A 13,346-nucleotide genomic window follows, 5' to 3' on the forward strand; every position below is an offset into this window, starting at 1 on the left:
CACCATATACAAAAATAAACTCAGTGGTTCATATACCTATACTATAGTTTTAGTAAGAGCTAAAACTATGAAACTCTTAAATATAGATGTCTTCTTGACCTTGGATTAGGTAAAGCCTTCTTAGATATGATACAAAAAGCACAACTGACCAAAAAATAAATTAGGTGGATATCATCAAATTAAAAACTTGTGCTTCAAAGGACACCAGTACAGTGAAAAGACGATCCATAGAATGCAAGAAAGTATTTGCAATCATCTGATAAGGAACTTATGTTCAGGGTATATACAGAACTCTTTACAACTCAGTGAAGATAAAAATCCCAGTTTTAAAAAGGAGTAACAGATCTGGATAGACATTTCTCCAAAGAAGATATACAAATGGCCACCAGCACATGAAAAGTTGTTTAACACCATTTGCCATCAGGGAAATGCAAATCAAAACCACTAGGGTGGCTATAATTTAAAACAAACAAACAAAAAACAGAAACAGAAAGTAAGGTTTGGCAATGATGTGGAGAAATTGGAAGTAACCATCATAAACTTCTGGTGGGAATGTACAATGGTACAAGCGCTTTGGAAAACAGTTTGGCAGTTGCTCCAAAGATGGAAATAGAATTATCATATGACCCAGCAATTCTGCTCCTAGGTGTATACCCAAGATTGAAAACATGCCCACACAGAAACTTGTACACAAATGTTCATAGCAGTGTATTCATAATAGCCAAGAAGTGGAAACAACCCAAATGTCCATCAGCTAATGAATGGCTAAACAAAATGTGGTATATACATACAATGCAGTATTATTCAGCAATAAAAAGGAATGAGGTTTTGATAAATGCTACAACATGGGTAAAACATGCTAAGTTGTAAGTCACCAAAGAACTATTGTATAAAATAGATAAACAACAAGGATATATTGTACAGCACAGGGAAATATAGTCATTGTTTTGTAATAAGGTTAAATGGAGTATAATCTATAAAAATATTGAATGACTGCTGTACACTTGAACCTAATATAATATTGTAAATCAACTACACTTCAACAATAGCAGCAAAAAGCTGTTAGAATCCAAGAAATACACCTCCTAAAGAGTTTTGCAGGGGCTTCCCTGGTGGTGCAGTGGTTAAGAATCCGCCTGCCAACGCAGGGGACACAGGTTCGAGGCCTGGTCCAGGAGGATCCCACATGCTGCGGAGCAACTAAGCCCGTGCGCCACAACTACTGAGCCTGCGCTCTAGAGCTCACGAGCCACAACAACTGAAGCCTGTGCACCTAGAGCCCGTGCTCCACAAGAGAAGCCACCACAATGAGAGACCCGCGCACTACAACGAAGAGTAGCCCCTGCTCGCCGCAACTAGAGAAAACCCACGCACAGCAACAAAGACCCAATGCAGCCAAAAATAAAATAAAATTTAAAAATTAAAAAAAAAAGTTTTGCAGAATTCTTACAACTGAAGTTCACCAGTTTTCAGAGGGAATTAATTTTTTTTGATGATGTTAGCCCTTCAAAAAATAACCCTTAAAAAGAGGGGGGAAGGTATCTGTTAGCGAACTTAGTGCAGTAAATGCAATAACAGACTTCCTGAGCTCCAAAGACAACGCTTGGCTGCTACAAATGTATTGTTTTTGGAATTAACACCGTTTTAAGCTTTCGTCTTTTAACTCCTTAAAGGCTGTGTATATTCTGACTCTGGTTTTGCAAAGAATTCTTGGGCTTATTACTTTTAGCTTTCAAGTAGTCATATATTCGAATCTTCCATTTAAGGATGAAAGATAGTTATTGAAATGTATATTCTTATTCTTTGAACTGGTAAAATTCAAAGATAGGATGCTTAAATGAGAAAAATTCCAGTATTTTTTGGCTGTAGCAAAGAAGTGGTTCCAACAGTAACTCATGCACTAAGTCAGGTGGGATATCTCTAGGCCCACAACTACCCTGGAGATCTGCCCCACTGGTAAGCAATTCTTTGTTAGTAAGTGGGTACCATTTCCCCTCTGGAAATCAGTTTGCTTGATGAGAAGGAAAAGGTGGTCTAATTTAGGTCTCATTCAGTAAAGAAAATAGTGGTGGTGCTTAGGAGACTCTTATTTTAGACAAAATTTACTCAGAGGAAAGGTGCTTTATTTTAACGATATACACATGGATTAGAATCAGACAGATGTCATGGAACCAAGGCAGCCACTTTCTCCCATTTTTCTTACCCAGAGGCTTCAGGGTTTTTCATTTGTGGGCTTTCCTAATGTCTGCTTCACTCAGCATTTCTAATCTGTCTTTAATACAAACAGTTTCCTCAAACCTCAGTTTACACATCTCGTATTTGCTGCTCAATGACCTTTCAGGTCAGTTAATTCAGTTTTCCAATTCTAATTCTAAGAGAAGACAGTCTGTTGATTCATCCTCTCTTCACCAGTCAGGAGGTTGCAAGTCATCAAATGTTGACTAGCCTGTGGGTCCACTGGAATGTATGCCTGTCCCAGGAGTTGCCAGGTCATGGGCAATTTAGGGATAGTAGGAGCCATGGGTGAGTGAGGTAATCATCTTCTCTTGTTTGCTATATCTCTGTATCCCCCTATTGTAGGGGATTTAGGCTTTGTAAGGACAGACCTCATCTGTCTTGGTCACCACTGTATCTCCTTTGCCTAAAGCAGCATCTGAAATATGGTTGAGTATTCAAGAAATATTGTAATTTGTGCCTAGGCTCAAAATGTGACCTTGATTTCAGTTGTCTTGACCTTTAGATGGATTTATGACTTGCTAATGCCGAGTGTCTGTGGTGACGATGCCTACCAGCTCTCCACCAGTTAGGATACTGTATATAACCCTGTATAACAAGTGCTCAGTGAATATTTATGTAATGAATAAAAGAAGCCAACTTTTTCATTTCTTTAAAAAATAAGCAAACAAATAAATGCCAAAACGCCCTCCTGGAAGCAATGCTCTTTTTCCATGCAGATCACTTTGGTCTGATCTCATTAAATAAAACATATCATTTGTCAGTATCATTGATGGGATGCTGGCTTTTTTCCCCTCTATGTATAATTGTTATCCTTTATGGTTCAGGAATTGCATTAATGCTAGTCTTTGGGGTTTTGTTTGTTTGTTTGGTTTGAGGGTTTTTGGTCAAGATTCATTGAACATCAGAGTTAGAATATGCATTGAGATCATTTATTCCAAATCCTCCATTTTATGGCCTTACGTTTCACTCTGGCAAAATGCAGAAAAAAACATTCCCAGTAGGAAACTGCAGCTGGGGAGGGGGTGGTGCCAGCAGCAGTTTGTAAGGCTGTAAGGAGAAAATCAGAAGAGCTGACTCTTCTGGAGGAAAGGATACAGCTTTTGGTGACAAGCTGCATTCTTTGGCAGTGACTTTATTTTTCCTTCACCACAAACCAGACTTGTACTATTTCCAGTCTCAGCACATTATTTAGGCACTTCCCCACTGCATTGTTTTATTTAGTTTCTGAAATTATATCATATTCCCTAACCTGGGTCCAACTTTTAATGCATTGCCTTTCAGACAGACAAGTTCACACTTTGATCTGTTTCTTTCTTGACTTGTAAACTCTGAGATTGGGGCCCATTTTATTTTTCACAACATTCATCATTTTATAGATGATTCATTATTTATTAAGAAACAATTGGAACACTTCAGAGATTTTCCTCATCAGAAGGTCAAACCTTGCTTTTTTGTGTGACTGACCCTGTCTTTGCCCTTTGCTCTGCCTCAGCACATTTTGTAATCCTTTGTTCCTTGTCTATTCTACCCCTTTCCGTGATGCTGCATTTCTTTTCCTAACACATTTTAATTTAAATTTTTCCCTTTCTTTAAAGCAAATGCTTTTGCTTGGATTCTCTTTGGGTTTTTTTGTTGTTTTTTTGTTTTTTGCATGAGAACGTGGAGAATTAAAACATTAAAGAGGAAAAAAAATGTTTAAATTTACTTGAAATATATTTGCTTCTCTTACTGTGAATTCCCTCTTTCTCAAAATTTAAACTCACAGGGCAAGTACATGTATGTCTCCTATCAACATTGAGGAAATGGTAGTTAGATAAGGCATTTAAGTAGATGCTGGGGATAAAGGGAAGGGAGGAAGAGATGTGTACCTTGGATGACTAATGATGTCATTATAGGAAGGCCCAGATATTTGAGCCCCTATCGTGGTTGGTACATTTTCTTAGTTATTCCTTATAACATTCTTTTAAGATAGGTATTCTATTCATTTTTCTGATGAGGAACCTTAGGCTTAGAGGTATTAAGTAACTTGCCTATGGTCACATACCTGGTAAGTGCCAGAGGCTGAAATTCTATGATATGTCTGTGTTCCTTCCACTATAGTTTTCTATTATTAACCTAGATAGTGGGCATAGAAATTCTGAGCTTCAGAAGGATTGTGGAAGTAGAATGAGATAATTAGTTTGATTTTGGACAAATTGAAGTTACTGTGGGATAGAAAGGTAGGTAGAAATTTCAGAGAGGCAACAAACCAGATTATCACTTGGAGAAGGAATGTTGGTTGTAATTTATATCAGGTTTTCCTTTTTGGTTTTATTGTGGCGTAATCCAGATCCTTAGCAAAATTTTCATAGCATGTTTACAAAATCCTGATAAGAATATATGACATGGATTACAGGAACATGAGTGCTTTGATTTAAATCATTCAGTTATCCAGTAATGTTTCAATCCCTACTATGTGAAAGATACTGTGCTAGGTAAATAGTATATATTGGTGAGCAAAACAGACATAATCCCTGCCTTTATCAAGCTTATAGTCTAGTGGTGAATGAATACATTGAGAAAATAGTCACGCAATCACCTTTTTAGCCCAGACACAAAATACTTCATGAATCATATTCATAGACATAGAGAGGTGAGGGCAGCCAACTGAACCACCCTTGAAGGTTGCCAGCATTTATATTAATTAGCAATTTACTACATTGGTGATTTAGATTTTCATAAACCCATTCATTTTGTACTAAGTGCCCTTGTACATTGTAAATGATTAATTTGTAAACGTTATTTTCCACAGGTCTTCAAAATCATATTTAGGGTTCACTTTTTGGAGGGATTGGTGGAGATACTATTATTATCAGTCATTCTTAAAGAATATACTTAGCAAAGCAAAAACAACTCTGTAATCCCAGTGTTATAGCATGTATACTAACTTTAATAAGTATAGAAACACTGAAATGAGAAGGAACATGGGAGTAAGTTAATGGGTGACTATTTTTAGCTATTAGTAGATAACATTTTTAGTAGGTCATTTATTCATCTATCCATTCAGTGAGGAGCAAAAACAGACACAATTCTTATCATTGATCTTACAGTCTGGTGGGAAAGACAACATTTAAATTACTATAACTAAATATAAAATTACAACTATGACAAATGCTATGAAGGAAAGTTACTTGGTGTATAAGAGCCTATAATAGAGGAGAATGGTTAGTTAGGGAAGATTTCTGAGAAATAGAAGTTGAACTGAGCTCAGAAGGAAGAAAAAAAGAGGTATTTAAGCAGAGTGGAGGAGAGTGTTTCATGCAGAGAATACAGCAGGTGCTATGACTTCACCTAGGAGAGATCTTGCTTCTTTAAAGGATCTGAAAGAAGGCAGTGGGGCTAGAAAGCAGTGAGTGAGTTGTTAGATGAGGAAGGAGAGGGTGAGTGGTAGGTAGGTAGGTAACCAGACTATGCAGGGCTTTGGAGGTCTTGTTAAGGACTTTGGACTTCATCCTAAGAGCAGTGGGAAGCTACTGAAGGAGTTTTAAAGTATGTTGAGGAGGGCATAGGGTTGGATTTGTTTTGGAAGGATTGCTGTAACTTCTGGGTAGAGAACAAATTGAGATTTTCCTAGCTAATCTTGTACACCAGGAAAGAAATGGGAACTTAGACTGGAGTATTGGCAATAGACATGGAAAGAAATGAACAGATTCCATCAGCATTTCAATAGAAAATAAATTCACTAGAACGCGGTGATGTATTAAATATGGGAAGGTAAAGGGAAGGGAGGTACCAAGGATGTTTCTGTCTTCCAGAACTAGAAGGGTGGTTGTGTCATTTACTGAGATAGGGAAGAGGACCAGGTTTTGGAGGGGAGTTCATTTTGGGGCATCGAATTAGAACTGTCAAAGTAGAGCCTGGAGTTTAAAAGCGAGATCTAGACTGGAATATAAATTTGTGAATCATTTATATCTAGGTGGTAGTTTTAGCTGTCAACATGGACATAGTTTTGGTGAAGAGTATAGGGCAGGAGAAGAGACCAGGACAAAAACAGTCACGTTTGTGACTCCATATACCGTCACATCATGAGGTTCTGGGGATTAGAATTTCAGCATAAGAATTTTGGGGGACACAGTTCAGCATATAACCCTTCTAGGTCAAAGGTGTTTTTCTCTGTGCTAAATAATAAATGTTCAAAATATTAGTTCCTTCAAACTTGCTTTGAAAAAAGGAATAAAACAGAAGTACTGTGTAACTGCCATTGTCAAAACACACATTTTTCACAAAAGAGCATTTCTTTTTTTTTTTGTGGCCATGCCACGCAGCATGCGGGATCTTAGTTACCCGACCATGGATCGAACCCATGCCCTCTGCAGTGGAAGTGCAGAGTCTTAACCACTGGACCGCCAGGGAAGCCCACAAAGGAGCATTTCTAATGAACATCACCAGATAAACTGCTTGAAAACAAAAGAGTCAATGCAGGCACTATCCATCACTCTTTTTTTTGGGTGGGGGAGGCGGGTAAGTGCCAAACCGGAGCCCCCTGCAGTGGAAGTGCAGAGCCCTAACCACTGGACCGCCAGGGAATTCCCCCTATCACTCTTAACATTATCTAGAATGATCTTCAGTTCCATTGGAGGACTCATAATTCTTAGCATATAACTGTAATCACAGCTATGATTTATTACTGCAAAAGACCGCAAATCAAAATTGGTAAAGGGAAAAGGTGCATAGGTCCATAGAAAAGGCACAGGCTTCTAAGAGTTCTCTCCTCGTGGAGTCACACAGAATGTGCTTAATTCTCCAGCACTGAATTGTGCCAACATGTTTGAAGTGTTGTCTACCAGGGAAGCCCAAAGTAATGAGCCACTGCCTAACGTATACCAAAATTCTAGACTCCCAGAGGGAAAGCAGGTGTTCAGCATAAATCGTACTGTTCACACAAAGAGTTTAGGCACAGTGAGCCATCAGTTAGGGAATGTTGAGAACTGTCCCAGAGTCCAGATCTTTTAAACAGTGCTGTTTTTATATCCCTGCCCAATCTTCCATTCAGTGTCTTCTAGCTGACAGGAGAAACAAGTTTACATTTTGCCACCTAGAAAATACCATTGGATCTCTACTTACTAAATAGGAATTCATACTTAAGGTCATTTTTAATAAGTATGATGGGAATTAAAACTAGGTGTGTGTGGTAAGAAGGGTGAGGCTATCTTTAAAATATCAGGAGTTCTTAGTCATTTTCTTCCCTATAGAGGGTTTCTGAAAAGTAGCATGTAAACTGAAATTAGAATGGTGAATCACTTAAAATATCTAGAGGGTTTCTTTCGTTTAACAAAAATACCAAAGAAGAAAATACATCCATAATGTGAATAAGAGGTTTTGTTTTTCTATCTATTAATATGCTTCTTTGTAAGGTAGAGCTTTCCTTTTCTGTTCTGCTTTCTGTGTTCTGTGTACCCATATGTGAACCACAAGACCAAAGAAATCTAGCCTCTTAAAAAGCACATGCTTAGAGACAGTTAAAGTCTTTTTGTTTGTAGTAGGTATGTTCAAGGATTAAGGAGTACCTCATTACCCACAGTCTTATACGAATTGTTCCACTGACTTCCGTATGAGTCATATCTTGATGTGGATGGCGGGTCATCAAGACTGGTCAGTTGGTCTGGGACTGAGAATAATGAAAGGTAGTCTAGACTGGAAATCGTAATTCAAGGGTTGAAAATCTGAGCTGGCAGGGGTTACAACAGAGGCCGAAGAGTTTCTTGTATTCAGAGACAAGCCAGAAAGATAGGACCAAAGCCAGGGGCAATAGTAGTTAGCTTCAAGTCTGCAAACCAGAGTCATTTGATGTTGGAGAGAAAGCAGAGGGTTAGAATAACTTACTACAGGAAGTATCAGAGACTCAAATCTTATAATTTAATTTTTCAGACTGAAAATCCCATATTCATAAATAGCAGTGTTTTAAAAACAGTGTTCTATTGATTCCTAGGATTCTGTGAAGGTACCCCAGGTAGGAGTGGGGGTGTGGGATTCTATTTTTCTGTCAGCAATAGAATCTATTTTACGGGGCAGTTTCAAAATGGATTTGATGTTCTTTGAAATTCTTAACAACTTTTAGAAGTTGTTGACATTATAAAACCTTTATTGCAGATGAAAAATCTTTATAACTTTATTAGAAATTCTTTATTTTGATGGCTTTCTTAAAATGTCATTTCAATGTAGTATAAATGGACAAAGTCCAAATCATTAACTTGGAGAATCTCCTTCCTCTCCAGCAACCAAGCATGTGATGTAGTGGAAATTACCAGCTTAAAAGGGAGACCAGAATTCTTATTCCAACATTGTCAGTAATTTTGTGACTGTAGGCAAGCTTGGGCCTGTAAAATGAGAGAGTTGTTCTTAAGTGAATTTCTAAGATTCTTTTTTGACAAGTTTTACTTACCTTTGTCATAGTCTAGTCCATTTCTTCTTTTTAAAAAAAATTGTTGTATTTCATTTTCATCTTTATTGAGTTATAATTGACATACAAAATTGAAAATTCAGTCCATTTCTTAAACGTTGGAATGCTTTTCTATAGTCACATACTAGTAGAGACAGAATAATACTGTAGTAGCTAACATTTATTTAGCTAACATTTATTTAATGAGCTTTTGTATGTGTGTCTCATGCTGTACCAGGACAGCAGTTACAAGTCTCCTTTAATTCTTACAGTAGTCCTGGTACTTTACACATAGAGAAACTGAGTCTAATAGAGGTTAAGTAAATAACTTGGTCAAGGACTTATGACTAATAAGTAGCAGATCAAGGACAGGCTTTTTGACTCTGAACTATGAAACTTTTCTGCATCGAAAGTTAGCCTGCTAGGTATAAAACCTTAAAGAGGTGAATTTCTAAACCAGAGGTGCAACAGCCATTTTTATGATCTTTAATAACAGAAGGATCATGTAACTTTTATATGCACCATAAAGCCTGGTCAACAAAGTTATTTTTCTAGTGCATAAAAGATGCTCTGAGTTTGACCTACAAACTGAAAATTTTTGTATATATACAGACTTGTTTAAAAGGAAATATTTGTTAAAAAAATAATTTTATAAAGCAAAAAATTGCCTGTAGTCACAATGGTGTAGATATATAGGGCTGAAAGAAAGTTTTCATACTGTGCTAAAGAAATGCAGTTTTTAATTAGTTAATTAATTTTTGGCTGCATTGGGTCTTCGTTGCTGCGCGTGGGCTACCTCTAGTTGCGGTGAGCGGAGCTACTCTTCATTGTGGTGCACGGGCTTCTCATTGCAGTGGCTTCTCTTGTTGCGGAGCACGGGCTCTAGGTGCGTGGGCTTCAGTATTTGTGGCACATGGGCTCAGTAGTTGTGGCTCGCAGGCTCTAGAGCACAGGCTCAGTAGTTGTGGTGCATGGGCTTAGTTGCTCTGCGGCATGTGGGATCTTCCCAGACTAGGGCTCGAACCCATGTCCCCTGCATTGGCAGGCGGATTCTTAACCACTGCGCCACCAGGGAAGTCCTGAAATACAGTCAGTTTTGTACTTCACTTCCTCTTTGAAAGCTAGAAGAATTGACAGTCTCTTCTCACTTGATGACTGCACTTGTTAACTAAAGTTTTACTGTATTCTGTATAATCGTCTTAATTCTTTTATAGGTAGACACCTATGTAATTAAGCTGAGGCTAGAGGCAGAGTCTGTCAATATTGTATGGTAGGGAGGAGGATTGGGGAAAGCTTTAGGTCAACAAGCTGCTAGACGAGGTAGAATTTGGACCAAGAGACCTGCAGGGGAAAGTAGAGGGGATAGCAAGAACAAAGCCAGTAAGATGGACAGGCATGAAACATAGGAAACAGCTAATTGGGCTGCAGTAATAAATATAGCTCTTCGAATGCAGTGTTAATAGTTATAATAGCTACTATTTATTGAGTTCCTGCCATTCCAAGGTTCACCGTCTTTCTCATTTAAGTCTTATAGCAACCATATAAGGTAGGGTAACCCAGATAGGTTAAATCACTTCAACACAGTCACTCTGTTAAGTGGCAGAGAAGTGACTTTAACCCAAGGTTATCTGGATCCAAGAACCATACTTAATAATAAATCTTCTTTGCATGTAATATGAACTAAATAAATACTTGGATGAAGAATATAGTTCTGATAAGCACTCACATGCTTGGTTATTATTTCCTAAATCATGAGCTAGAAGTATGAAAGTAACCATTAATGATTTTATGTGGAAATTCGTAAAACATGAAACTTTGAACTACTGACATTTTACCAGAGAATGTAATCTTAATTATTTGATAAAGGATTTACTGTGTTTTGAGATCTTTAATTACAGATTTGTTCTGAATCTCAGAGAAAAGAAATATTTAAAGTCTTAAGTTGAACTGCCTTTGACAAGAAACTCAATAATAACTACTGTCAAAAAAGGGGTTTGGGCTTCCCTGGTGGCGCAGTGGTTGAGAATCTGCCTGCCAATGCAGGGGACACGGGTTCAAGCCCTGGTTTGGGAAGATCCCACATGCCGCGGAGCAACTAGGCCCGTGAGCCACAATTACTGAGCCTGCGCGTCTGGAGCCTGTGCTTGGCAACAAGAGAGGCCGCGATAGCGAGAGGCCTGCGCACCGCAATGAAGAGTGGCCCCCGCTTGGCGCAACTAGAGAAAGCCCTCGCACAGAAACGAAGACCCAACACAGCCAAAAATAAATAAATAAATAAAATTTAAAAATATGTTAAAAAAAAAGGGGTTTATAAGAATAAGGCTAATTTAAAGGGACATAATGGTATCTTTAAGAGACATTGTAGTGAAGTGCATTTTTCCTTGAATTAAATATTTCAGTATTTGAGCCTACTTTATATGTATCTGAGACTTTCCCCTAAAATTTCTCTTTGAAAAGGATATTTATACTTAAGCCCTTATGAAGGCTCTAATTATGGGTGCATTCTTAATTATTTTATTTTGAACCGCAGAAGCCATTGGCTCAAAACAGCTTCAATTGATGCTAGTTCTGAATGCTTATGGAGGTTATTTCACAGAATTTTTTTTTTTAAAGCTTAACACAAATTTAGCAATTATTCCTGGAGGCATAATCTCATACTTGCAAATGTTGGCTGTCATTGTAAATGAGTGCTTAAATTGTAGAAATCATGAGTGATCCTACAGGATGAATGAAAATAACATTTTCTAATGTAATGTGAATAGGTAGTTGTGATTTAACGTAAATTTTCCCATGAAAACATCATACATGGATTGAAAGTGTTATGTCTCAGTTTATTCAGTAGAGATGTTGTCTGAAACACCATATTAGGTGGCTCAAAAATGGTTTTAGCCACAATGAAATCATTAGGTCAGAGATGCACTATTTCCCTCGTATTCATTGAGGTCTCTTCCCAAATGTCTCATCAGAGAGATTTTTTCTGAGTATCTTACCTAAAGAAGCAGTCTCCATCAATCTAGGAACTTTATTTTGTTTACTCTTCACTCCCCATCACCTAGCACATAATAGATACTCAAGTATCTGTTGAAAGACTGTATAGAGTGTGAATAAAATTATCTCATAAATGTGAGTAGGAAAAAAAAGCAATACAGTTGACCCTTGAACAACACAGGTTTGCACGGGTCCCCTTATACACAGATTTTTTTTTTCAACAAATACATACTACAGTACTACATGATCCATGGTTGGTTGAGTCCTTGGATGTGTATTCCGTGTGGAAGGAAGGTGGCCTCATTTGGCTCACTGGATTATCATATCTAAATATGTATCCAAAAGCCTAAAAGAAATTTTACAGAAGTTTATTGCAATAATGTCCAGTCTTTCCAAATAAATAATAAATAAATTTTAAGATTGTTGTCTGTATGGAAAGAAAGAATAAGTTTGCAAATAAGAAGAATCTATAATGGTCAATTCTAATGTAAATAATGATATACTGAGGCCACAAAACTCCGTTGTGGCCTACAGAATATTGAATACAGTCCATTTGGTTAATTAATTAGTTAAATTGATTTATCTTTTTGTGTATCAGGAATGAATATGTCTGTGTTATATGGTTTTCCTTTAGAAATACTTCAAGTAACATTCCATTCCAGTTTTTCTGTAAAGCTGTGTTTCAGTATCCTTTAAACATAGGTAGATATGCTAAAGTTAAGGCAGGGTAAAACAGAATCTCATGCTACAGCATACTTGTCCAGTCTCCTTCTCCCCAAGGCCCCCTCCCCTAGCCAAAAAACGAAGAAACAAAAGGAAAACACTACCCCAGAAAACAAATTTTTAAAAAATAATTCTTTTCTCCATTTTAAAAAATTTAGGAACAAGTTCCAGTTCCGGTCTATCATCCAACACCTAGCCAGACTCGCCTAGCAACTCAGCTGACTGAAGAGGAACAAATTAGGATAGCTCAAAGAATAGGCCTTATACAGCATCTGCCTAAAGGAGTTTATGACCCTGGAAGAGATGGATCAGAAAAAAAGATCCGGGAGTAAGTTTTAATTTATACATATTTCAAAGATCTATCTTCAGAGATCTGATTTTTAAAAATACTCTCCTGCATTTTGGAAGTCAGATGTTTAATCAGTTCTTGCAAGGAAATGTTTAGATGTAGCAATTAAGAAGAATTTTCATATAAAAATAGCTAAGAAATAAATGATGGTGTGCATTCTGACCATTTTATATGTTGCCTCTGTCCACTTGGATGACAGTTAATGTCAGTTAAAAATGATTTACCTGTGTAATAACTGTGAAGTAGTACCAGCATTGCTGGTGGCCTAATCAATTGGGAAAGCCATTTGGCAGGATGTCAAGGACCTTTAGATCCTAAACCCTCTGAAACAGTTAATTCTAGAGATCTATCCTAAAATATGTACCTCACTTCAATCCCTAGAGTTTTATGCATAAAGATAGTCACCATAGTTTTACTTAGTGAAAAATAACAGTAGAGGAATACTTTGGTAGGTTATGTAGCCATTAAAATGGTTTGCTAAGGGTTTTAGTGATACGAGGAAAATCTTATCCATTTCTTAACTTGTAGAATAATTGTACTAAGCCTGATGAGTTAAATATAAGGGAGATTTTGTCCTCAGAGCTCATTATTGTCTGAGAATCCCTAATGAGGACAGCCATTCTCCTTTTA

At 37.4% G+C, this 13,346-nt stretch overlaps 1 protein-coding gene across 1 annotated transcript in view; it reads left to right on the forward strand.

Moving 5' to 3' along the window:
• The window catches only part of RNF11 (ring finger protein 11), a 35,049-nt gene that overhangs the window by 19,119 nt on the left and 2,584 nt on the right, over nucleotides 1-13,346 (forward strand). The window contains exon 2 of the mRNA XM_059922267.1: nucleotides 12,526-12,695. Coding sequence (XP_059778250.1) covers nucleotides 12,526-12,695 — 170 coding nt within the window. The remainder of the gene's footprint in view (nucleotides 1-12,525; nucleotides 12,696-13,346) is intronic.

This window comes from Balaenoptera ricei, chromosome 1, assembly GCF_028023285.1.
Source record: "Balaenoptera ricei isolate mBalRic1 chromosome 1, mBalRic1.hap2, whole genome shotgun sequence".
In the NCBI taxonomy this organism is placed as follows: domain Eukaryota; kingdom Metazoa; phylum Chordata; class Mammalia; order Artiodactyla; family Balaenopteridae; genus Balaenoptera; species Balaenoptera ricei.